Source organism: Sylvia atricapilla, chromosome 14 (assembly GCF_009819655.1).
Source record: "Sylvia atricapilla isolate bSylAtr1 chromosome 14, bSylAtr1.pri, whole genome shotgun sequence".
NCBI lineage: Eukaryota > Metazoa > Chordata > Aves > Passeriformes > Sylviidae > Sylvia > Sylvia atricapilla.
Genome location: NC_089153.1, coordinates 8,168,705 through 8,194,541, shown reverse-complemented (window position 1 = coordinate 8,194,541; position 25,837 = coordinate 8,168,705). Strand labels below are relative to the sequence as shown.

At 42.2% G+C, this 25,837-nt stretch overlaps 1 protein-coding gene across 3 annotated transcripts in view; it reads right to left on the bottom strand.

Annotated features, from left to right (window-relative positions):
• The window catches only part of FNIP1 (folliculin interacting protein 1), a 65,212-nt gene that overhangs the window by 15,031 nt on the left and 24,344 nt on the right, over window positions 1-25,837 (bottom strand). For 2 of the 3 annotated variants that reach the window (XM_066329011.1, XM_066329012.1), the window contains exons 2-11: window positions 21,695-21,821; window positions 13,159-13,302; window positions 8,824-8,924; window positions 8,513-8,587; window positions 7,842-7,933; window positions 5,262-5,345; window positions 4,209-4,280; window positions 3,234-3,369; window positions 2,510-2,711; window positions 2,048-2,133 (exon numbers count right to left, since the gene is read on the bottom strand). In XM_066329011.1, coding sequence (XP_066185108.1) covers window positions 2,048-2,133; window positions 2,510-2,711; window positions 3,234-3,369; window positions 4,209-4,280; window positions 5,262-5,345; window positions 7,842-7,933; window positions 8,513-8,587; window positions 8,824-8,924; window positions 13,159-13,302; window positions 21,695-21,821 — 1,119 coding nt within the window. The remainder of the gene's footprint in view (window positions 1-2,047; window positions 2,134-2,509; window positions 2,712-3,233; window positions 3,370-4,208; window positions 4,281-5,261; window positions 5,346-7,841; window positions 7,934-8,512; window positions 8,588-8,823; window positions 8,925-13,158; window positions 13,303-21,694; window positions 21,822-25,837) is intronic. The other variant, XM_066329014.1, reaches the window with a different exon arrangement.

Genomic DNA, 25,837 nt, shown 5'->3' with positions numbered 1-25,837 from the left:
AGTCAGCACCCTTCTTCCCTCCAGCACAATTTGCTAAGAGGACAGGAATCAACATAAGTCTCAGGTTCACCAAAGGACTCGTCTCCTGACTTCCCCGTGACTTCAGTGGGAAAGCAGACACCTAAAGAGATAATAGTGTCCTAAATGGGTTTGCTGAACCTGTGCCAAAGCATCTTTGTATCCAGCCTTTGGTATTTAAATATACCTCTCTCTTCTTACCAGACACATCCTGCATTGCTTTGAAAAGCAAAGGGGTCTTGCATGTCATAGAAATGAGGATGAAACATGCTCTTTTGCATGTCACAGGGGCACAAGGACCCTGCCTAGTCTGGGGGCACCAGCTGTTGCCCACCTCAGAATGCAATCCCTTAAAAAACCCCAACAAAGCCCAAAATTGCCAAAGGCTGCTGCCCCAGGAAATTAATTTCTATGAAATTAAACTGGATTTAATTTACTTCATTACACTATTAAAGAGCAATATTTATATCACCATGGAAACCTCTGCATAAAACTGGTGGTTACATGCTCCAAGTGCTGGTTATGCAATGGCCACGTCATGGGAATGATCCCAGCTCCTGGTGGGAGCTGCCAATCCATCCATGTCCACTGGGACAGTGCTTTCCTCCTCAGCCTGACCACAGCAGCCTTCCTCACCCCATCCCATCCCAGCTCAGCACTGCTGAGAGCCCCTCCAGGAGGAAAAGCCAGCACACGGCACAGGGGATTTGGCCTGTGTTTTCAGGGCTTTTTTTTCCCTAGTTTTGACTTGGGATAGGTGCCCCTCCCCAGCCCTCTGGAACTGTTTAACTTGGAAGGACAAAGGAGAAAAGGACAAAGTCCGCTGCATATATCTTGAGAGGGAACGTTTTGGGGGGAAGGTTTGGAAAACAGCTGGGGAGCTGGTGTTAACAGAGGGTGGGAAGGCACAGAAATGGCTCAGGAAGAGACCTGGGAGGAGAGGCAGAGCAGAGCTGTGGGAGTGGAGGAATCATTGTGGCTGCTGCGAGTTGCTGAACTTGTCTCAGGCCCCTGGGCAGGATCAGTGGCTCCAGAGCAGTCATGAGCTCCCTCTGCTCCCTCTCTTGGCACAGCTCATCCCATCCACCTCTCACCGCAGGCCCACGTGCTCCCTCTTTTCTGCCTTATGTCCCTACAGGACATATCCTCTGCCTTTCTTTGTGACTGCCTGGAGGTGAGTTTCTAAAAAAATTCAAAATACACTGTGCCTTCATCCTGCAGCACTACCTAATCCATGGCATTCAGGTAGGAAGTGGAATTGTAGAAAAATAGGTGAGCGCTCAGGATCCTTCTCTGTTCAGTAAAATACATCCTGATGTCAGAAATTTCTTTTTATAACATCAGAGCACTGTCTTCAATAAAGTCTCTAAAACGTAGCTCTACAGTGGTTGTAAAAGGAAGCACCCTGCCACTCCCATGTGAGAGGAGATGAATCACTCAGAATAGATGGATTTCATCTTAACTCCCTCTCCATGACTTCAACTATGGAAAGAAAATACAGCTAAATGCCAGGGAAGTGCTTATCCGTGTTACTTTGTATAGTAACTGTTGAACAGAGAGGCTCTGCAGGTACCAATAGCCAGAGATTACAGCACTGCATCTTACTGTGAGAAAAGACAGCTCTCCCTCTTCCTAGCTGTTTTTCTGAAATGCCTTTAGAGCACAGCTTAGAGAGGGGTGAGCTTTACATCAAGACAATACACACTAGAGGAGGCTTTCCCTAACAGGGCTTTGCAATGCCACTAAGGACCATTTAAGAGGTCACTGGGAGCTTCCTTATCACCTAAAGCATGGAAAACCTTGAACATCTGTGTCCTGCTCACACAGGACTGGTGGACACACACCTGGAAAAATCCAAGAACTCAGACAAATTAGAATGGCTTGGTATCACCAGTCCTTTGTTTTACTAACTTTTGCATAAGACTTTAGACATTTTTAATTACTTATCCTGCACTAAGAAGATCCTTCTAAAATAGGCTCAAGTGCTTTTGAAGAAAGAGACAGGAAAGATAAGAGACACAGGGCTCACCTGAACTCATTTAGGGCATCCACAATTCTGTTATATGCCAAACTCCGCTGGCTGGCATCAGCTGATCTCCGACTCATTTTCATGGCCTTGAAAACAATCATTAAACAGATAAGTAACACAGAGCTACAGAAGCACAGAAAATGGAAAACCAAGTCATGTGTTTAACTTTATCTTTCATTCAACTGGTCATGCAAATAACTTTTTAAGTGATAAAGTGAATGGTCCAAGTGCCAACTTTCCTGTCTGAGGGAAGACAGGTGAGGCAGCTTCTGCCTCTTTTGTACTTTTCACCATTCAAGGCATAAAAGGGGTCAGAGTTTTAACTGCAGTGATGCAATTCCCACACCCAACATCAAGTTGATCTCACTTTTGTAACTAGCACTAGGAGTTAGAAATTAATCTGTCAGGGCTGGGAGAACACACAGCAGTGCAAGTGTAAGAAGCCAAAGCAACTGTGTTTACCTGTTCTATTGCACTCTTCAGTTTGTTCATGTGACTCTCAAAAAGAGGGAAGTGTGAAAAAAAGAACTCGTTAAACTTGTTGTTTTCATCTTCATCTCTTGAGAGTGAAAAAATAACCCCAATTGCTATCTTTTTCTTCCTTACAATTCCTGGGTTTTGACCAGAGCTGTCATCTGACAAGTTGAAGCTTTCATCCATGGACCTTGGAACATCAACAAAAGGGAAAGTTAATGTAATCCACTGCATAAAGTTGTACCTTGGTTTCCTGTGTAAGTCAGTTCTTCAACATTTAACTTCAACAAACACCTTTTGCTTGCATGTATTGTCAAATCATCATCTTTGATAACAACCCCTTTATGGTTTTTTACAAACAGCTATTAATTGATTCTGCAATCACAAAAGTCTGGAACCAGATTCAAAGTGTTTGTATGATCAGAATATGGTATTCTAGTTCTCTCCCACTCCTGCCAAGAATTTGTGTTTTGAGTAGGATTTTAGGGCTTCTTATCCTCAGAAACACAGCCTACAGATTTACATGTTGCTGAACGCTTTCCAGTTAGTGAAAAAACAATGAATGCCACGAGGAAAGCAGAGACTAAAAAAGATCAGCCTGACTTACACCTCTGTAAATACCCCACCAAAAGCATCAGCAAGAGCAGATGTACATATATATGCAAGAGCAGAATGAAGCTGACAGCAGTGCATGGGCAGCATTTCAGCTCACCACCGAGGGAAGACCCCGTTCTCCAGGCTGGTCGTCTGGCTGCGACGCCAACGCCGCTGGTAGCTGCTGGCACAGCTCTTGTTAAACGAGGAGCCCGGAGATGGAAACGGAGTGATGAGCAGACTGCTGAGAGATGCTGCAAGAAAAAGAGGAATAACAATCTCTCCAGAAGAAAGAGCATTTGGAATACAACACCAGCAACTAAACGAAGTCCCTCGAGATATACTGGTGCTGCTTCTCAAGTTGCCTTCTCTTTTGCTTATCAATGTTTCTAATATAAAAAATAACCAGTTTATAATGACATTAACAAGCCATACAAGCATGACAAGGGTGGGACAGTCCTGCTGATTTACATATTAGGCAATGCACAGGATGCACCTTGCTCAGCAACCTGAGTATCAGGAAATAAATTCCTTGAGGAAAGCTTACAATCTTTAACAGCCCTTACAATCCTAACCCAAGTGTCCAACATCCTGAATTAGGAGGGAGGAAAGGGGTGTTGTTGAGGCCAATTTGTGTTTTAACATTACCATTATAGAAACACAGAATCACGGAATGGTTTGGGTTGGAAGGGACATTAAAGCTCATCTCATTCCATCCCCTGCCATGGGCAGGGACACCTTCCACTAGACCAGGTTGCTCCAAGCCCCATCCAACCTGGCCTCTTGAATTTGGAAAGGAGATGACAGCAAGCATTGTTTAGAAATGCTGCAAGCTCATTTCAATATTTAATCTGCCTTGCATATTTGCAGCTTGCTTTAATAAAAGCTACTGCTGTCAGGTCACTGAGGTGCCCAATACAAACCCTCGACACCTGCACTATCTGGAGGTGTTTAGAGAAGTGTCACCCATGTCAGTTAGAGCAAACCAGAACAATCCCATTTCAGCACTACCACATGATGTGCAGAGATCCCATGACAAATATTACTGAATATTTTTGGAGTTTATAGTGTTAACACATGGAACTGCCATTACCAGATCTTGCTATACCGCTGTCTCTGTCCTCATTCTGCTCCCTCCCAGGCATATCCATAGGGTTGCTATGAACTGTAAAACAAGGAATACCAATTAGCAGGGGAACGTACAGTTCCTTTCTTGTTTGCAGATCTCCATGTAATTAATGAAACAAAAACATGCTCATTAATTCAGATCAACAGCACTGCACAAGGCCATCACCAAGAAAGGCTGCTTAGCTGAACAAACCAAAACACTTACCTGAGAAGCCTATATGTGTTTTTCTCAAGTCCACAAACCTATTTTAGTAAAACTAGGATTTTGTTTCTTTCCACAGATAATTTTCAATAAAATTTTATTGCACCAAGAGGATGCTGGTCACACTTGTAGTTCTTGGTGTATACATAAAACTCCACCAAAACTCAAAATAAACACAACTTCATTCTTATACCAGCTTTCTCAGGTATTATATATGCATTTTAAAAAGAATTTAGAATGCTGTCTTGAATAAATTGGTATTTTTAAATTATGAGCAGTGCATTGGTTGTTCAACTAAGCTGTAAGCTGTCCAGATTCACAGTCTGCATATAGACAAGATCAAAGGTGTGTCAGGCTCAATTGTCTTTAAATGTGATATATATTTACAAATATGTGTGTGAAATAAAGCTACTCAGCCATGAAAATAAGACCCAGCCACTAAAAGCAAGAAATGTTCATTTCGAACGAATCAAATTTACCTCTGATTTTTACAGTTTGGTTGAAACCAATCCAGATCAAAATAGCTTGACATCATTGTGAAATATTATCCCCATAAATATTAATTCCATATTTAAATATTTAAGTTTCCAAAACAAAACAACACAGACAATCCCAAAGAGGACTATTAAATGCCTTATGTCCTCCGGGGATTTAAGGAATGTATCTGGCAAGGTAAGGGAGCAAACGCCACTGTCCATTTTTTTTCTTTTTTTTTTTAAAGATGAGATCTTATTTGCAGGGCTAAACTACAAATCCACACAGTTTGTCACCCCAGCTAGACTAGCCCCACAGCACAGCACACAGCACACAGCAAACCTGCAAAGAAAGAGGCGCTCCGGATGAGGCGGAGCGGACCTTGCTCTGAGAATGCCCGCCTGGGGCTGCAAAGCTGGGAAAGACCTACATGGCAAAACGTAAAATACACATCAGAGAATGAGGTTAGTAAAGCAGAACAGTCCATAGGGAGGGGGCCAGGGCAGGGAGAAGGTTTGAGCCAACATAAATGCAGAGTAACACAGGCAGGAGAACAGCTCTGAGGCTTCACCAGAACGCTGATGCGAGGATGAGTCTCACAGCTGGGCTATACAGTATTTACAGATTAAAATAATAGATCCAGCTTTCCACTGTCTCCCATACAAGGATGGGAGGGCTTTTCAAAAGGACTTTTTTTTTTTTTTTTTTTTTTTCCTAAGGTTGAAAAATGATTAATTTATGCAGGCTTAAGGCCCAACTTGACCACAGACAGGAGATTCATCACAGAGTATAATGTTTGTTTTAACATTCACACTGGTGGGGTGGCTGGGAACACTGCTTCTGAAGAGAAGGAGAAGGGGGAGAGAGAAGGCAGGAATTCTTCTTAGTAGAAACAACAGAAAATTATAGGCTGAAGTAGTTCTGAGAATAGTCAGTACATAAGTTGAGTGAAATGATCACATAAAAAATAAATGTTAGCAGTATCAGTAGTTCATTCTAAAAGTAATACTAGACTATAGATATATCAGTGAAACAGTGTATTTACTGTACACAAAGCCAGAAAAAACACATAAGTATTTTTAAGGAGTTAATTGCCAGTCCCTCTCTTCAATTTGAAGCCAATGTTTTCTGATTATAAAAAACTCAAAGGCTGCACCTCAAAGCTCCCTTCCATCCTCTTAGGCCTCCAGCCATTAAAGGGAACACATGACCAGGGTTGCTTTGTTGTTTTTTTTTTCACCAGCACATGTGAGAAAAGCACCTTGTAAACAGTTCCCAGCCAAAACACATAGACCCTCCTCCTGTCACATGTGAGTCAGAAGCAGTCTCTGCTGCTGAGCGCTGTTGTTGGAAATGCTGCAGTTACAGATTAACTCCTCTCCCTACTTTACCCAGGGTTCCCTCTGTGCTCAAAAGGGAACTGCAAACAAACACTGTTGAAAACCTGTGCAGCTCAATCACAAAGAAAATTTCAGCATCCTCTTCTTGCTGGCAACTGCGTGCCTCTTGCCACACACCCTTGCTCCAAGGTGCCCACACCTCCTGCTCAGTTCAGGGGCAGTCACCATCGTCACCTCACAGCTGGACACAGGTGAACAGGTGGCACTGGCTACACCTGAATCACTCCATGCCTAAGTGCTACATTATCAGTTAGATCACTCCATCATATCAGTTTAGATCACTCTAATGATACAGCAAACTTCTGCCAAGCACAAGCCACAGCAAACCCTAACAGTAGATGAAGGTGATCTCCTCTCTCTTAGATCAGGCACCTCATTCACTGTGAAAATCACAACTGAAGTCTGAAAGGACTACTGAATATTAAGAAAAATGCCATTTTTTTAACTTTCCTGACTTAGTGAATTCAGGAAGCCTTTAACAGATAACAGGTTCTTACAACCTTAATTGGTTTCCCTTACCAATGGACTACTGCAAATTATTTTAATGAGGTATACAGCTCATGAGCTTGAGAAGCATTTAAGCCCATGCTTGGGCACAGTCTTAGCAAAGCCAGTGTGAAGGAAAGCAGTAAACACCCCCAAGGACCACATCAAAGTCAGAAACCCATTTAAGAGTAACACAGTCATCAAATATACTCCTTACTTCCAACCCTATAAACGTATATTTTACATACAGCAATATCCTGGAAATAATTGTGAAAATAAGCCCCTTATACCACCTACAACAGGCATTTGCTTGGAAAGTCAACAATCAAAACAAAGGGAAAGGGAGGACGTGCTGCAGAGCCATAGATCAGGCTGCTGTGCTGGATGACCAAGCACTGAAGTCCAGTCCCGTCAACTCAACTGTTCCCAAAAGGAAAAGCCAAGACCTTTGTTATCTAACATTCATGGAGCCTCCACCCACAGCTCTTCCAGGGAAGCTGAGAACTGAGGTGCCAGATGGTTTCTCAAGACTGCTTAGCTCCCATGGTCAGCCAGAGGAGAGAGCACAAGGATATTGTGTCTAATCTGATCCAAAGCTGCAGCACAGCTGTGCAAGGTTAACTGAGACTCGTACAGGACACGTGCTCAGGTGGGCAGAGTACAGAGCAGAATGAGAATTATTAATGACAATAAAACCAGGGAACTGAACCAGGCAGAATCAATCCTGCTTGATCAGAGATATGCTGTTCAGGAATTTCTACAGAATGTTATTTTCCAACATTTTCTGTATTTGAACTTAAGTATATATAAATATTTCTGTTATGCATTTTATATACACATATGCAGCTGTGTATACTGAATGACTGCGACTTCCTGAACAGTCCAAAATTTATTCTCCTTCAAGCTCCATCAGCATTAATTTTCTATTACATCTTCAGCTTTTAAAAATTTTTATTCTATTTAAAATATTTGCATATTCTAGAGTCTATGATTACTCAATTAAAGATATCAGCAAATAAAATCTGTTTGAAATTACCTATATTCCCAAGAAGTCCATTCATAATTGTACTGTGGTCAGGCTTTAATGTATTGCTGTCTTGATTAATGAACTCAAGACTATCCTGCAACCTGTAACAAACAAAACAGACAACAAAACAAGTGATTTGCATTTCAGTAGAATAGAGAGCTTGCTCATTATACCCAAATGGACCGATGAGGTCCTAAACCTTGTTCCTCCTTGACAAGAAGAATCACCAGTTCACTGGAGATGTTAGACTGTGCAATGGAGCCAAATTGGACCAACGTTTACTTGACACAGGCTTCCACTAGAAAAAGCTTTCAGAGCCTAAGGCACATCCTCAGGTGGGCCACTTAATAACAGAAAACTTAACATGGAACCCTCTGAAGCCAGATTTTTTTTTAACACCTTTTTCTTCAAATTGGACTGAATCCCTCAAGTTGCAGGCAGGTACTTTTGTACCTTACAGTATCAAGCTTCACCATCCCAGCATGGAAGGAATGGTTCATTCATTCCCTTAGAGCCAACTGAGGTGAAGACGGCCATGAGGGAAAGGTGAAGACACTACTGAAAGGATGTAGCAAGGAGTTATTCTTTTAGAGAAAGACTCTAGAGGGTCCAAAGAAAGTCCTGTGTGCTTTTACATTCATCTGCTTCTGTGCAATAGCTAGGAAATGCAGTGGACTCACGTGTTCAGACTGCCGTAGATGCTGCTTCCCGTGCGAGCTGTGAACACCTTGCTGAGCATGAGCTGGGGAGGGGAGCTGGGGAACAGGAGGGAAGATGGCAGTCAGTGCCAAGACAGCCCATTTCACAGCCCTCCAGATTTTACTGACCTTAGCACGGCATAACAGCCTTTTATTTCAAAAATGACATCAGACTGACTTTAAAGCAAACACAGAAATCCCTTTTACTCTGCACTTGTGCCATTCAATTCATTATTTATCAGCACTAAGGAGTGAGTCTTCTGAAAACACCAGCAGCAAAAAGTTAATCTTACCGGATCTGATGAATTTTCAATGTGGAGCCCTTGTAGCTCATGGCCACAGAGCCAAACATCATCTCTCCAAGCATGTTGGCATCTGAGGAGCACCGAGAACTCTGTGGGAAAAAAACCCCACCAACATTTAGTTTTAAGCATTTTACAGGAACAGTTTCACTAAGGCAGCATACAAGAGAGAAAATATTCCTTATTTAAAGATAAATATGCAAAGTACCTTGCTGGAACACTGTTGAACATGCTAAGTTATAATCAAGATAATGCTAACAGAGAAAGTGATCTTCACACTGGCGATGAGCTCAACCACTAAAACCATGCAACAAACCAAGCCCACCTAGGTGAGAGGAAGCAGATTCCAACAGCCCTGAGCCAGGGGACTAAAGTTTTAAGAATGTGTTAACACACCTTACTGAATTAAGCCTAAACCTTGTTCTTCCTTGACAAGAAGAATCACCAGCTCACTGGAGATGTTTGACTGTGCAATGGAGCCAAACTGGACCAATGTTTACTTGACAAAGACTGATTCATCACTTATCCATGGATGATATTTTATATGGGATGAATCTCTCCCTGGTGTTTCTGTGATGGCACCAGGAAAGAGCTGCAGCATCATGATGCCAAGCTAAAGTGGTGCAATTCCTGCTTCTCTGGTGGCAGGAGCTTGCTGTAAGGCACACAGGCTAAATACCAAGGAGCAATGTCACTATGCTACATCATAGGCTAGGGCAAATTTTGCAAACAAAACCCTAAAATTAAAAAATTACTCAGGGCAATCAACTGGAGACAACTGCTCTGCTGACAGACTTCTTATTTGTGTATTTCCAATGACTGTGATTACTGTCCCTTTGTCCAGGGCTGTTTCACCTCTAGGCTAGGAGAGTATTAGTGCTGGGTCTCCACTTGCACCTTGCCCTGAATAATTTAAAATGTGGTGATCACTCACTAACAGAGCTCAGCCAGTTCTCAGGTGAGGAAGTTTGGCACTGTGCAAAAGAGCAACACGTTTCCTTCAAGGTGTGTGATAGCATGTAATTACTCCATTCCCTGGAGTAATCCTTCTAAAAGATCCCTTAAACCACTCACAGAAACAACCCTGCTGGAAGATGCTCATCCATATAAGATGCATCTCCACATTCCTTATCCAAGCTCTGGACAGCCAGTATCCTGAACAGCCATGTATTCTGCACAGGACTGAAATACAGAATGACAGAATGGTTTGGGCTGGAAGGGACCTCGAAGCTCGTCCAGTTCCACCCCCTGCCATGGGCACAGACACCTTCCACTAGCCCAGGTTGCTCCAAGCCCTGTCCAGCCTGGTCTTGAACATTTCCAGGGGTAGGGCAGCCATAGTTCCTGTTCTCTGGGCAACCTGTGCCAGTGTCAGACAGTGAGCCTGGAGCACAACCAAGGACAGGGTGTCCCCACCACAGACCCCAAACAGGAGCATGAATAGCTGTGAACATCCCACTCAGTGTTTCTGCTCACACCAGCCCACAGAAAAAGGGCAGGAATAAGGAAATGCTTATCAGCCAAAAGGCAACACATTTACAACATTTCTCAATTTTTAGCTCTTCTCAAGCACTGTCAATTAAGCTGATGATACTTTTAACAGCCATACTTTTAACCTCTGAAATCTGTCCCTGCAAGGAGAGGGGATGACTGAAAGCAGAATCCACAACTGTAAAAATGAGGGTACAACTCCAAGGTTTGAAAGTGTTCAACGACAGGGCAAAAGCTGATCATTAGCTGAGCCTCAGTGAAATTTCCACCTCTGCCTCCCAGGACATCCCACTGCTCAGGTGCACTGTAGGCAGTACTGGAAAAACTAGAATTTAAAAGCAGTCAGTATGACCCAGCAGCTGAAATCTCAGCATAGATGTTAATGACTCCAGGAAATAACAGGTTTGCCAGCATCACAAAATCCTGACTTAAGAACACTGCAAATTACTACAGCCTCACACTATGATTGTTGTTTTTAAATCTGTTGCAGAGCTCCAAATGAAGGACACAATTCTGATTAAATGTCAAGCCCTTGATGGTTGGTTTTGATTTCAGCTTTCTGCTGTTGTGAAAATATAATTCTAAAGCTCAGTAAAAATACTTTATCTTAAAGTATTGATTTTCTTTGCCAGACAACCAAATTAAGTGAAAATCAGCTGCTTTCAAATTTAATTATAGGGGTTTCCCTTTCCTCTGAAAGACAGACAAGCCCTGCTGAAGGCAAAGAACGTGATAAGATGAGCCCATGGCCTGTTCAGTCTGGCATTTCATCTACACTTAATAACAATAATTGTACCATGCATAACCAAAGACACTTATTTAATGCATTCAGTATGGAATCACTGTTACAGCTCAACTCTTTGGGCCTCTAATGCTGCAAAATACAGATTACTCAAGACCAAATCAGAGTGCAACCAACTGGGGAAAGGGGTTAAATATTAAAAACTCAAAACAAAAAGTAGCCAAGGAGCATCTGGCAAAAAGGGCACAACCTGCGGCGCTGACAGCCTGGACACAAACCAACTCCTCAGGTCACAGTTTAGAGCTCCCATAAAAACTGATCATAAAATATATACAAGTGTTTATGATTGCACATTAGCATATTAGAGGTAGAATCATTTGCATGATTTGGAAGTTAGATTTATGAACATATTTACAACTTTTAATACTCCCCTTATTGTACAGATCGATCTGTCAATAACTAGGTATATCTGTAAATTAAAAATGCAATAAAGAAATAAATGTTAAATATGGGACATAACTACAAATATGGAAGGCTGGAACAAAACCTCTGTATTTCGTCTTGCAATTAAAGTTGTTCATATATAATCAAAGTTTATTTCAACAAGAAAACATAAAAGAGTATTTTAAAAATCCCACAGTATTAAATTATTTGAACTTCCATTTTATAACCTTATAAAAAACAAACAAGAGATAAATAGTGCAAATGCAATAGGTGACCTCTGAGGTTACAGACACAGCAGTTAAAGCATAGGAAATGCCAGGCTGAGTGAAGTCTGGACAAACTTACTCTGCCCCTTCTGCATAGCCAATACTAAATTTTATTGCACATTAAAGAACTCTTCTGTTTTTGTCTCTCTGCTCACTTGCTGGGGAAGCCTGGAAGGAGTCTGATGAATGCAGTATATAGTTTACAACAAATATGCTGTGGAAGACCAACTTCAGGTGAAAGTGTGTGGGCATAGTCACATAGCCACTGTGATTCCAGTTCAACTTGGTAAGATTCTGAGTGAGTGATACGCATGAGGAGATGGGGACTTCAAAGGGAAAACTTTCCACAGCTTTAAAATATACACTCATGCCAAACACTAAAATTTATTTTCTTTAGTAACACTGAGCATTGTTTGCATAGAGCCTGCTCTGGAGGAGAGACAGTTTCTGGGTAGTGGGGGCATGGTGTTTTCTTGGGCACACAGTGCACAAAGGAGGTTGCTTTGTGCTGGAAGGGAGCTGCTGACAGGAACGTCTCTTCCTTTCATAACCGCAGTTAAATGCCCTGCCAGGAAGGGAGGATCGGAAAACAGATCTTCAGCCACCTTACCCAAACTGTGGAAAAGAGTGTGATGAGAAAGAGAAAACAAGAATACACAGCTTGCCAAATATAGCAGGAGTTAACGTGACAGTAGGAAAGTCAGCACTGGAAGGTTCTTCATTTCTATCTACGGGAGATTAAGACATCAGTAGTATTGTACTCCAGAGCAGGTTGTGGAGATAGCAGCTTCCCTCAAACACACAATTACTTCATTACAAAGAGTGAAAAGGGCTTAGTTCTATTTTAGGGTGGCTTAATATAAAACACTTGTGATCTGTGGAAGGAGAGATGACAAAAATATATCCGTGTCAGATGACTCTAGCTACTCTCATGGCCAAAATCTCTTATATAAAATGGAACTCAAGTGCACTGAATCCCTTATAAAACTGTTACACAGACTATCCCTATAGACAATGTCTCTCTCTGTTATTTCCCTGGCATTTGTCAATAAAATAAACTACTTCATTTAAACCAAGACAATTGTGCCTAGTCTGATCACACCAAACATGTGTTATCACCTGGGTCACAAAATGGAACAAATGCCCTGGAGAAATCACTGCCATTTAAGACACATCCCGAGAGAAGCAGCTGGTTGGTTTCAGACTTGATAATACCCAAAGCTACAGTGTTAAACATTCCTGAGTCATAACTAAAGTCTTGGTTCTGACTGAAAACTGCTCTCCACTGCCAGCCTCTCATTTCAAGTTTTTAAAACAGTCTGCCTCACCTGCTGTTAGCATTTGATGTGCATTATGGAAAAAAAAAAAAAAAAAGTGACTCACCTGGTATTTTGGGCATTGTTCTTTTGGATCAGAGAATGAGGAGGATGAATTGATTGAACTATCCAAGGAAGAAGAGCTGTCTCCTCCAGGCTTTAGTTGGCAACATTTCCCAAAAACTCTAACTTGAGCATCACTGCAGAGTTTCTGAAACAAAGACAACACATGTGATGCACTAAGACCCATGACCTGAAATCACTGTTAGCATCATTGTATTTACCTGTTTAAGTCAGATATTTAACAGCTGAAAGGTTCATGCCCCAGGAAACAGGTAATAGAACATATACCCATATCTCTTGCAGCCTGGCTGTCCAAAGGAAAGCTGAGCTCTTTTACTTCCAGTTAGCCAGGAGCCAACAGGTCACTACAACCCCATCTTCCTAAGTAGATTTTGTTAGTCCCAGGATTAGGAGAGAGGATGTTACCAAAGAATTTAAAGGAAGGATGGCAGTGTCCACCTTACTCCCTGTGCCTGCCAGAGTGGAGATGACACAGGAGTGTAAGCACACAGGAAGGAGCAGCTCACCATTAATTATCAAGCAAGAATAACACAGAATTCAGGAGATTCATGTTACAAAAGCAAGTAGAGAGAAAATATCCTATTTTTCACAGATCTCTCCCTAGCTCTGTCTAAGCTCCCTAGTCCTTCTCAAGAATGGCACAGAGGTGACACATTCCTTACATTTTCTGTATGACAGAATTGTGAGGCTGAAAATGGACAAAGCTGAGAAATACAGTGTTAGAGAGAAGCCAGAAAAGATTCACAAAATTATGGAGAATCAGTCCAAAAGGTAAATTCCGATAGAGATTCAGAGAGAAAGCACAGAAGAGAACAGAGTTTAGAGGGCCCAGATGGAGCTGAAACTGATGTACAGTATGGGCAGGATCTGTGTCCACTCTACATACAGAGAATCATTGATCGCTGGCATGGGAGATGCTTCACTATGTTTCATTCACTATTTAAAAACATTTGTGATTCCCCTTGAGAATCCAGCATCCCAAGCAGAATCAGCATCCACCAAGTTAATGCAGTTTACACCAGCACTGGCATTGCCTTCACCTAAAGATCTCAATGTATTTTTCACACACTCATTACACTTCAGCACACCCACGTAAGGTTGGCATTATTTACATCTGCTGGTGGGCAGCACTAGGAGACAGAAACAGTCTACACTGCTCAAAATTCCACACTAACTCTGCCCTAAGACTTTCTTAATTACCATTTCCTACACAATCACCAAACCAAGAAGAGCAAGCTGCAAGCAAACCATGCTGAAAGCAAGGTTTAAGGGACAGATGGGAAAACAGAACTGCTGTTACATGTCACAGCTTCATCTCTGGACTCACAGCTCCCTGCCACGAGCTTCCCTTTCCTCCAAAACCATGTCTCCACCTTTAAGGAAAAGGCATAAAGAAAAGTGTGAAATAGCCAAGGCACACATCAGTAACTCCATGGCTGCTCAACAATCACGAAAAGCTGTTCAAAAAGATGACTGGCCTTACTGCTGTGGAGGGATGGGAGTCCTATGCCTCTGTCCTAAGTTGTCCAGGTTACTTTTATAGGGACAAATGACTTAAATTTGGCCCTGACTGTGGGTGAGGTTTAGCAAAGCAGCAGAAAATGGCCAGGATTATAAAGCCCCATGTGGCAGCCTTCACTGCTCCTCCCTTAGAGAGCCGCTGCCACAGAAAGCCTCAAGGAAAAATGTGCAGAGAAATTAGTAATTCTGTGGCAGAGGGAAGTGTTCACTTTCCCCCAGCCCTCTGCTTTCCTGACACACAGCAACATCCTCTCCTTTCGACACAGTGGAGAGCTCGTTGAAATCCTGCAATATGTAGATTTGCTAATGGCTACTGAGGATCTGTGGCTTGAGCACAGTGCACAATGGCTGGAACATGTGAATGATCATCATATGACTTCAGTAGGAGCTCGTGAACTAGAATTGCACTTTATCTCTGACACAAACAACAATGTCCTAGGCTAGGCAAGCATCATGTGATAAAACCACACACAATCCACAGGGTTACAGCAGCTTTTGCAGGCAAACCACATTTTAGCTTGCATTTTCCATCAGATGTTGAAAGTTCCTTCTAAAATGTTACAATTATAACTAAGCTTCCTTGAGACTGTAGAAATGCATTTACTGACATTAAAAGAGAAAATAAAATTCTGTGCATTAAAAAGAATAGGGTGAGTTTGCAAATTAATTACTTTTACATAATTTATTCTCATTATCACTGCATTTTTCTGCACAGCAGCTTTTCCCAGATCCACTGGGTGGTCAGGTAGCTTGAAGTAATAGTTGCCTAATTTAAATAGCAAACCAGGAAGATGGTTGTTTGGTCTTTGCAGTGGAGTTTAATGAACCAAAACTCCTGCAAGGAGTCTTTAAATGAGGTCACAATCTTTCAGCTCCCACTTTTCAGAACCTTGGAACAGTAAATCCCTCCTAAAATGCAGATCACTGATGAATTTTGAAGTTTGCTCTTTCACAAACTTTGCATTTGTTTAAGATGAACTCACTGGACAATGAGATCAAGTACTTGCAGTGACCCTCTCCTCTACAATTTCTGACTCCAAATGTCAATGAAATTTTAGATGCTACAAATCTCAAGATACTATGCATCAAAGGAGTGGGATTATTTGCATTCCCACATAATATTCCAAAGACATTCAAGCCAGGTTTCCAAAAATAAAAAAAGTAACCTAATTATTTAAGAACTGTACAAAGGAATGTTTCAAAGCTGTGAATTTTCTTCCCAATTAAACACAGTTGCATCAAATCCAATCCCTGGGCAGGGCTGGGGCGCTCTGAAATGCCTGGTTTTGCTGGAGAGCAGAACATCTGCTGGAAGGATGCCGCGGGCAGCTCCGCTCCTGGCTGCCACACTGCTCTCCCTGCTGGGGTCACACTCTGTTCTCTCCCTGCCAGCTCACTGCAGATACCACCCAGTTCCAAAGACTTCTGGCAGTCCCAGTTCTGACATTAGAGGTCATGGTTTGCTGAAACTCTTGGGGACATATCAGGTAGTTCTGAAGAAAACTGAGAGTAAAATGCCTTTATAGGGTACAGGGTATAAAGTAGTTTTCTTCCTCAGTTCCTCTTCTGGAGTCTCTTTTCTCCACCATCTGTCAGCAAAGACTTTTAACTCTTTGACACAAAGTCTCTGTTCTCTTCAGCAAGTGGGAAAAACATGCCCAGTGCTGTGAATAGGAATTTCTGCTGGGCAGATTTTGCTTTGGGGATAACGAGAAAGTTGTAAGGAGCCTGGTGTGTTGAACTAAATCAGACTCTGTGGAGGTGCATTAGGGCTGTGAGTGAGTGACAGAAGGGAAGAGAAATGTCATCATATGCTTTACTCTTTTTACCTCTCTGCAACAGCAGGTGCTGAAATGCCACTGTGGTGGCAGTGATAGAGAAATTTCTATTTCCAAGCAAAGCTGGTACTCTTCAAGAGCTCTGTTCCTCATTTTCAAAACAGGCTTTCCAGAAGAAAAAAAAAATTCAAAACAGATAAATTAACTCTTTTGCTGTATTAATACGAGTTAGTCTGTGTCTGCAATGAAATGTATGTATCTACCTAAGATATAGGAGTAACCTGAATAGGCACTCATTCCTCCCCTTCAAGTGCTCATGTGAAAATCCAGATATTTTTCTTAAAATGCAGCTGCCAAGTCCTCCTTTTATTTCTAGAGCTGTCGAGTTCCTCTGTTACTCAGAGGTCAGTGAAAGAAGTCAAGACAACCCCTTGCTCTCCTACTCCACTAGTATTTTTCCATGTCTGTTTACAGAGAATAAGCAGAGCTAAAGAAGGTGGGACTTGATCTTTGTGCTTACAGCTTTATCCATCTGCTCTGCTTTGCTCACTGGAAACCTGTCCTGAGAGCCAGAGTCCAGAGTCTCCATTTCACACAACTCACCTAAAAGCAAAAGGCTCACTATCCAATTACTAATCCCTCAAAGCAATTTGCTGTTCAACATTTATCCAGTGCTGAAGTACATTAGAACACGTGGCTAATCCTGGCTTGTTTCAAACAGCATGCCATTTCTTCACTTTGGGATAAATATGACATTCAGAGTAAAAGAAATTGCTGCTGAAGGAGATCAAGTATCATATGACCTTATAGTGGAATTATTCAAAGATAAAGACAACTAGTGGAAGAAGTGAATTTTCCATTCTCCAAACTGAAGTTCACTTTCCACCTCTACATCTCAAATTCTGCATCCTGGCTCTCTTTCATTTCTCCAAAAAACCAAAACAAGTGCTATTTCTGAAAACCACCTTCTGCCTCTGGGTCCTGGCAACAAGCCACTGCCCTTCTCTGATTCCTTGTCTTTCCCCCTTTCCTACCACATACCCAAACTCTAGATCTCTGCTCAGTACAGTGCAGTTTGGATCCTTCCTTTTTTCCTCCATTCTCCTCCTCATGGTCCCTTGTGACACCCCTCCTTCCTCCCTTTACTTCAAACCTTCCTCTAGACTGATCTTTAAGCTTAGGAAATCTTTTAGCTCTTACAGGTGCCATCAGCACCTCTCTCCAGCCAGATCCCCAATGTTAACCACTGTCTTGTCATAAATCCCCACTGGACAATACAAACAGGAAAATGAGCATTAAAATGAGACAATTAATCCCTGTCTCTGAACTCGGTTTTCCTGCTCCAAGGGAAGCCATGATCCAAGGTTCCCCTTTTCAGCTTCTCCTTTACTTCCCTCCCCACTCCTCCCTCATGGCACCATTCCTGTGGCATCCTTGCCCCAATCAGTTACCAGCCCTTGGAGGCGAACTCCTCACACTTCAGCTGGCCTTTGCACACTGGCAGTCACGGGGACATAACTCCTGCACACACAGTAACACACAGGCCAGCCTTAGTGTAAGCTGAGCAGGGATGCAGTGTCAAGGTTGGGAAGCCAAGCACAGGGAAAGGCAGAGCTGAGGCTGACAGCCCAGCACTGGCTGGGCCACCTGGCTGCTGCACCTGAAGGAGGAAAGGGAGCTGCCTGTTGTGCTGATTTGAAATTCAAAGGAGGCCTGGTACCACAGCTTTTTGTGTTCACTCACAGCTCCTGGCTCAGGAACTCGGTATAGCCCAGGGCACAGGGAGGAGAGCGGGGCTGGTGGTACCTGAGAGCAGAGCAGGAGAGCTGTGAGGGCAAAAGGAGCAGAGGAGCACAGAAGAGAGTCTAACAGCAGAAACCAGTCATAGGTTGTAACACTATCACCTGCACATCAAGTAACAGAGTCTTATTACTAATGAGGTGCTTACTGCTACGAGGAACAGAAAAAATCACTCTCCAGAGGAGACAGTGGCTCAAACCCACAGGCTTGCCCATAGAGTTCTTTGATACCCAAAAATCCAAGGGATGTGGATGCTTGAGGAGGGACAGAGGCTGTTGAGCAAAGGCACCAGTAATGCCTCTTCCTCATACCACATGCTGCCCTGGGACATTCAATGTGCAAATGCCTGTTCTGATGCATTTGCTCACGACCTGGTGCCACAAGGCTTGAAGGGGCAGCCACTCTCTGTCTGGGAATGCAGACCATTTTCTGTTCAGGAGACAGCAGCCTTTCCCCTCTGGTTCAAGAGCCCATCCCCTGGAAAGCTGGGGAAGGACCTCTCCTGCTTAGCACCAAAAAAGGTACAGGACTCACACAGGGGATCTCTCTGCCTCCCACACAGAAGTGCCCACAGCTGCCCGAGGCTGAGCTCCGCCTGGCACAGCCTTGGGCCAACATTCCCGGGGTGGGGATAGCGGCCAGGGCCAGCCCTCCGTCACCACACTGCTGCGCTGCTCCCGCGCCAAGCCTCACTCCAGCAGGGCTGGGGGAGTCAGGACTCCTGAGCAATTAAAATATTGTCATGGCCACACTGCAAACTCTTGGCTGCCTTCAGCGTCCCGCTGCGCAAAACTCTCCCCAAATTCTTCTCTACTTAGTACTGATCTTTACTGAAGGTATGAGGAGGCTGATTTAATATCCAATGAAAAGACACAAGGTCCTCATTTGTGCTATTGCCACATTTCCCTCACAGGTAAAATGAACCCATTCATGCTTTACTAATGAGAGCCCAGCTTGGTGTGAGCACAAACTCAGGAGTTTTCACTGATCAAAACGCCAGAGCTTACTGTTTTATTTCTTGAAACATCTGTGTCTGCAAAGGTTTTCTCTGATGCTCCTTAAATTTTATGACCACACCTTCCCTTAGAGAATTCAAATGTCTGAGCCATGGTCAACCTTGGCTTTTGACACAACTTTTGACATATGCAGGGACTGTATGTATAACAGACCAAAATACATCTCACCTTGCTGCAGGCATACAACTCTTAAATTATAATTGCTTTCATGTCTCATAAACAACAGAAAATGGAACTGAAGAGCACAGCACAATAAAGCAAAGTGAAACCCTCTTGATTCTCTGTGTCAGACTGATTTGACTTGAACCAAAACAGCCTGGCCACTGCCAGGCACTCTTGCAGGTGTCTCCCCAGTGTTATTTATAGATACAGAGGTGTAAGTCACGTTAGGAAATGGGGGGTGAGAGGGAAGAGATGCAGAAAGCCTTGTTTTTTGTGGGGTGCTGAACAGATACCCTTTCAGAAGGGAGACTGCCCAGCCCACACATGGCTGGCTGCAAAAGGGCAAGAGTGCCTTGGAATGTGCTTAGAGCCAAGATCTGGCTTTGTATAGGCAGGGTGTGTCTTTGCTAATGAAAATCATGATAAGGAGCAAGCAAGAAAAACCAACAATGCAATTCCTTGAAAATGGCCAGTACATCCTGCTAACTGCACAAGTTATGATACTGAGCTCACATCAAGCCAAGCTGAAGACTCCCCTGCCTGTTTTTACCTGCACATCTTTGTTTTATGAGAAAAGTTTTGCCTGACACGACATTATCTGAATGCTGCAGAAAGCAGGTACATGGCAAACAAATGCTTCAATATATCCTCTTTCAAAGAATCCTAATACTATGAAAAATAAATATATCAAGTTCCTAGAGATGACTTCTGAGTATTTCAAATGCTCTGGAAACAGTTTTCCTCCACTAGTCTCATGTGGAGACAGTGACTACAGCTGTTTCCCTCCCCCTTAGCAAAGAAAAAGGAAAGATTAATATGGAACCATATCAGCTCCACTATCAGCCATTTATCCTGCTGCTGTTGAGATGCCAGTCAATGAGCTTTCTGAAGTAACACAAAACAGTGAAGTTTGCAAGTTCTGTGTACAAGTACACATCTTAAAGAGGTTTTAGACTTTCAAGAAATTAATTTAAATCTGGCAAGAGGATTTATACTGTAAGCTATTTTTATTAATGAAGTAATAGTGATAAGCACAGCCAGCAATTCATACCACTACACCACTTCTAAAGATCTCATCTCTTTAAAAACCTGTTTTCCTGGCAAGAACATCAGGAAGAACAGGAACTAATAGAACCATTCTAACAAGTTTGAATTAAAAAGAAAGATGCAATTTTTTAACATCTGCGAAACTTGTTTTATTTCACAAATTCTCTATAAAAACAAGGAAATTTGGATCTGGATTCATGGCTACAAAAGCAGTGGAGTAAGCAATGGAGAAGCTTGGAAGTTTGTGCCTGGTAAGACACAGACTCCAGTGTTTGAGTACTGGACACAGCAACTGGACAACAACAACTGTGAGGGTTAAGAGCATCAGGCTGGCAACAGGCTGGAAAAGCTTGGAAATCTGGATGAAAAATCTTCTTGCTGTACTCTAATGCTCAACAGGAAAGCCAGGGCTTGGGGGTAACATGTTATTTTGTGTACTCCTGCTTACAGTAAGTCCCATAGGTAAAAGCAGGTGGAATCATTAATTTCAATTCACACCATGCTTTCTGCTTGCATAGCTTAAAATGATTCATGAATGTTTTTAGAAATGGTGAAAAGAAAGGTCAAAGCAGCGAAACAAGTTGTCCAGCCTCACACCATCACTTTCAGTAGCACTGTGGCCAGAAATTAATCTTCTGGCCAGAGCCCTTAGAAGGAAGTATCCTCATCTGACCGCATCCATTACAGTTTCAATTAATAGATTACCACGCAAATCATGCCAAAAGGAAAACCAGAGTTTTCAAGTAACTTAGTGTGAAAAAAACTGTCAGCAAAGCATACAAACAACAATTGGCAGAAGTTAAACAAACAGGACACAAGAGGACATGGGGCTGAGGGGACCTTCTGATTAAGAATCCAGACCCCACCACGGCACAAAACCAGATCAATAAATCCCAGTTCATGCCCTGTTTCAATCCCCAGCACTGCCTGCTGCAGCCCCAGGAAGGAATCCTTCTCACTGAAAGTGCAGAAAGTAGATAAATCCCAGAATAAAGAGATCACTATAGTATTTAAAGTTGGTAAGAGTGAAACCACTGAAGCCTGAATAATTTGCTACTTAACAGGCATTTAAATATAGCCTTGCATGTAACCAATGTTTAAATGTCAATGTGAATAAAACAGAACACATGCCATTTATCAATTTGGCCATTTGAAAAAATACAACTATAAACATGTCAATTAGCAGAATACTCACCGACACTGAAACATCCTCTATTTTTCTCTTAGCACTGGAATCAAATAAGACATTCCGTCCTCTTCTTTCACAGTCCTGATACACGATCAGTCGGATCTGACTTGGGTCAAACTCCGGCAAAGGCCAGCTTTAATTAAAAAACAAAAGAGCAGAAGGATCAATTACCACAACTCTTTATTATACTGCTCTTTCTACATTATCTGTATATACAACTTGATTAAAACATAGAGTCAAGCAAATTCAATGCCATTTCATCAAACCCTTTGATCCTGTAGCCAGAACTACGTCTTTCCTTTCCCCTCCATGTGCTAAATTACACTGTCATCAACTGCACCAATCATCTACAACTGCACAAAATAATGTAAGCAGCATTAATAGATCTTGTGCTCTGTATTGTGAGATGTTCTCTTCAAGTTCCAGCTATCTAAAATCAACATCATTGAACTTAGTTTTTGTGTTTAAAGACACAAAAAACCCCCAAGACGAATAATCACAGGGTGGTTTGGGAGAACCACCTGGCTCTCTCCACATAAGCCACTGTGACTCAAGGGCATGGTCAGCAAACCACACAAAGCATTCCTAACACACCTATTCCCAAACTAGTTTCCAAGGGAAGGATCTTTCCTGAAGTCTCAGAACCCTCCCTAGTCCCACTGCTCCAGAGGAGGTCTCCAAGGGAGAATTTGCGGGGATCAGACTTGGAAACCATTCCATAATCTTCCCTCTAAGGGTGCTTTGTAATCACCATGTTCTTAAAATTTCCATTCTAAAAAGCCAGCCATCACTTTAAAGCCCAGCAAGTATTGTCATCCATTGGCTTGGGAATCCATTTTCACTGACACCATCTCAGTTCTTGGAAGATAGGAAACAAGATACCTGCTGTATCCATGAAACCACCAGGAATCATCTTTCAAATAGTTTGCAAGCCATTTCCTAGATCAAGTGAAATTCTGTCTCCCTTATTCTTGGCTTTTAGGCAAGCAGTGTTAGCATGAACCTCAAGAAGCAAGAAACAAGGCACTGGAATAAGCCATTAATGAAAGATACAGATTCCCAATCTGCAGGAAGCTGTACATGTATTTCAACAAAAAGACACCCATAACATGGGTTAAACCTGGCACGTTAGACACCGAGACAACAGTAAATTTTCCTCTCCTCTATCTTAGCACCCCAAAGGACTTCTTGCTCTGCACCCATGCTTTATGTGACCAACAAGTCCTGTAACAGCAGAAAATCCACTTGCTCACCAAAGCCATCATCATCTATCATACGTTTTTAAGGCTGCTCAGTTTAGGTACAGAAGTTTTACAGCAAGTGTAGTCCCAGTGAGGTGAAACTAAGCATCAAGACATACAGTTACTCTCCTGAGATGTAATCTATTTCCTAATCTGCCCATCCCCAACATTTAGCAATAAGAGAGAAAAACGGAAGCTGCAGAGAAGATGGTGTGCAACAAATGTCCAAATCAACTTATTACAAGAAAAAAAAACCTTGAGCAATTTGAGCTGAAATAACTTTATGTCTAGATTTGGGAGCAAAGAGCCATGCATCCTCTCATTTAGTTACCAAGAGTTACCTGCAGCACAAAATGCCCACACAAAGTGCAGACACCAAACTGAGCAACTTCTGTACCACGACCCAAACGCAGTGACAAACTCAGAGCCAAGCTTACACTTACTGGAGGCTCTCTTAATTAACCCCATCTTGCATTTCAGAAAATGTAAGAAAACAAAAATCCCTAGTTTGACACGTGCCTGGGGTGTTACCAACTGAAAGGCACAAAAGGCACTAGAGCTGGGATAATAACTGGCAAGAGCATGACTTTGGCTAGAAGAGAGGAGGACTGCTAGATAAACTGGCTTCCTGGAGGAACAGCCTCCATTTATTTAGTCCAGAAACGAACATTTTTTCCAGATAGGCCACTGTGATTCCTATAAAGAAACTGTGTGACAATAACAATGAATTGCTTGCCAAAATGGTGCTATTGCTTGCTCCACCCTTGCAACACGTTTGAATTTCCTTCACACTCAGACAAAAGCATGTCTTCCATTACCTAGTACTTTTGATATTTGACTTTGAAATTACTGGCAAAGAAGGCAATAGCTGTTCCAGATCTTAGGAAAGTCTACTTATAAAAAGCTCCAAGAGCAGATTACACACTAAGAGGAGAGAAAGCTAAATATAAAACTCTTGCTGTATTCAGAAACATAGTCGATGAAGTTAACAAGAGCTTGTTTACTTCTCAGGTTCTTCACATGACATTTTAACTTTCTCTAGACAAGCATTTAGTAGCTATTATCCATCATAATTTGTGATAATTCCAAAGAAGCGCTATCTCTGTTACATAATAGCATCCTTAAGCACATTTCAGCCTTGCAAAAACATTCCCTGGCAAGAGCAGGCCACTTCCCAAACCAGAAGAGCCTTTCAGAGAGCTGGGGGAAAGTTCATTCAGACAGACAGTAAACAGAAGGCAGCCTGGCACCTCCAACTCACCCCCACCAGCGAGGGGGAAGCAGGACACAGAGCTCTGCATTTGTTGTTAGCAGATTTAAAATACCGTTAAGCTTGATATCTGAATAGATTATCCCCAGAAACATAAAATTCCTGCATGCAAGAGGCATTCTCAAAACAAATATAACAGGGCAGCACTCCAGCGCTCCTCTTCAGGCAGATGAAAACTGACCTAGATCTTCTGAATATAATTAGTTCTGTTTATAAATGGAAACTAACTTTGACATTTAACTGATGTTTTCTTGAGATTCCTACAGGAAAACCAGGAGATGTAGAATCAAATGTTCTAGCAATGTTAATGAAAGGTGAGTCTCCATTTCCCACACTGCTCTGGAAATGACAGCTTCTTAATGAGGACTTTTTCCTGCATGACCTATCTGCCACTCTTTGATCTTTCCTGGAAACTGATTAGGTTTTTCAAAAGAAAAACCCCAAAATTAACCCAGGACAAAACCCCATAAAAACCACTACCAAGAAAATCCCAAATACCTTTCACCAGTAGAAGTGTTTGTGACTTTGCCACACAATGCTGTAAGTTCAGGCATGGAGCAAGAGAAAAAACTGGTGATAAACAAATTCCTTCTGAGCAGGACACTGCTCCTGTGGAGATCTCCCCCACACAAGCGGGGATTTCTCTAGAATGGGATGTTCAAAAATCCCTATATGGAGTAGAAATTTGTTGATGCATAAATGCTGTATGGGATGTTTCAGAAACAAAACCCAGCTCTCACACCATGACAGACTGGTTGAGGCTGAAAGGGTCTTCTGGAGGACACCTGATCCAATGCCCCAGCACAGACATGCAAGTACAGAGTGCAAAAGAAAAGGAATTATTTGGCAGAGAAAGGGAAGATTCTATATAATTAAGGATGGAATTGTTAGAAACTAGCAACAATGAGATCAAGATCTGACAAGTGGAATTTTAATGCATATTCACACTTGAACCCTCCTGTTGTTCAGTTCTTCCCTTTTTTCGTCCTTTCTGCTTTTCTGCCTTTTTTACCTTCAGTCACCAGGAATATTACCTGTAGCTTACATTTACAAATCCATTCCACGCCTCTTGACACCTCTACTACAGAGATTGATAGCAATCCAGAATTCCAACTGCTCTCTAAGGATGAATTTTCTTGTGTTCCTGGAGTTTATTACTACCATCAACATTTCTCAGCAAGAACCGAATGGCCGTAAATTGGTGTTACCTCACTCTGTGCAAGTTTTAATAGATGACACAAGAGACAGAGAAATCCTTCATTACCACTCCAACAATTAAAATACAGGATTTTCCCCTGTAATTGAATCCCAGTACATTCCTTCCTCCTCATTCCCCCCTAGAACATGAACAAAACTTCTTCATTACATTAAAGCTTTAGCTTAGTATTATCTTCCCTCCTGGCTGAGACTTTACTTTCAAAACTGTTTATATTAACATGGCTTAGATAGTATCTGGCTACTTTTTAATAAAAACAGATACTTTAGAAATCTTAAAGTAAAGCAGAGGAAGCAAAATGATCAAGCTATTAAGCACGCAGGAACTGGAAAAGGGTTTTCTAAAAAGTAAAGTTGCTCAAAATCAGAATAGGACTAAACATGTAAAAAGTAAGTTGAAACTATCAGTCAAACTATTGTTTT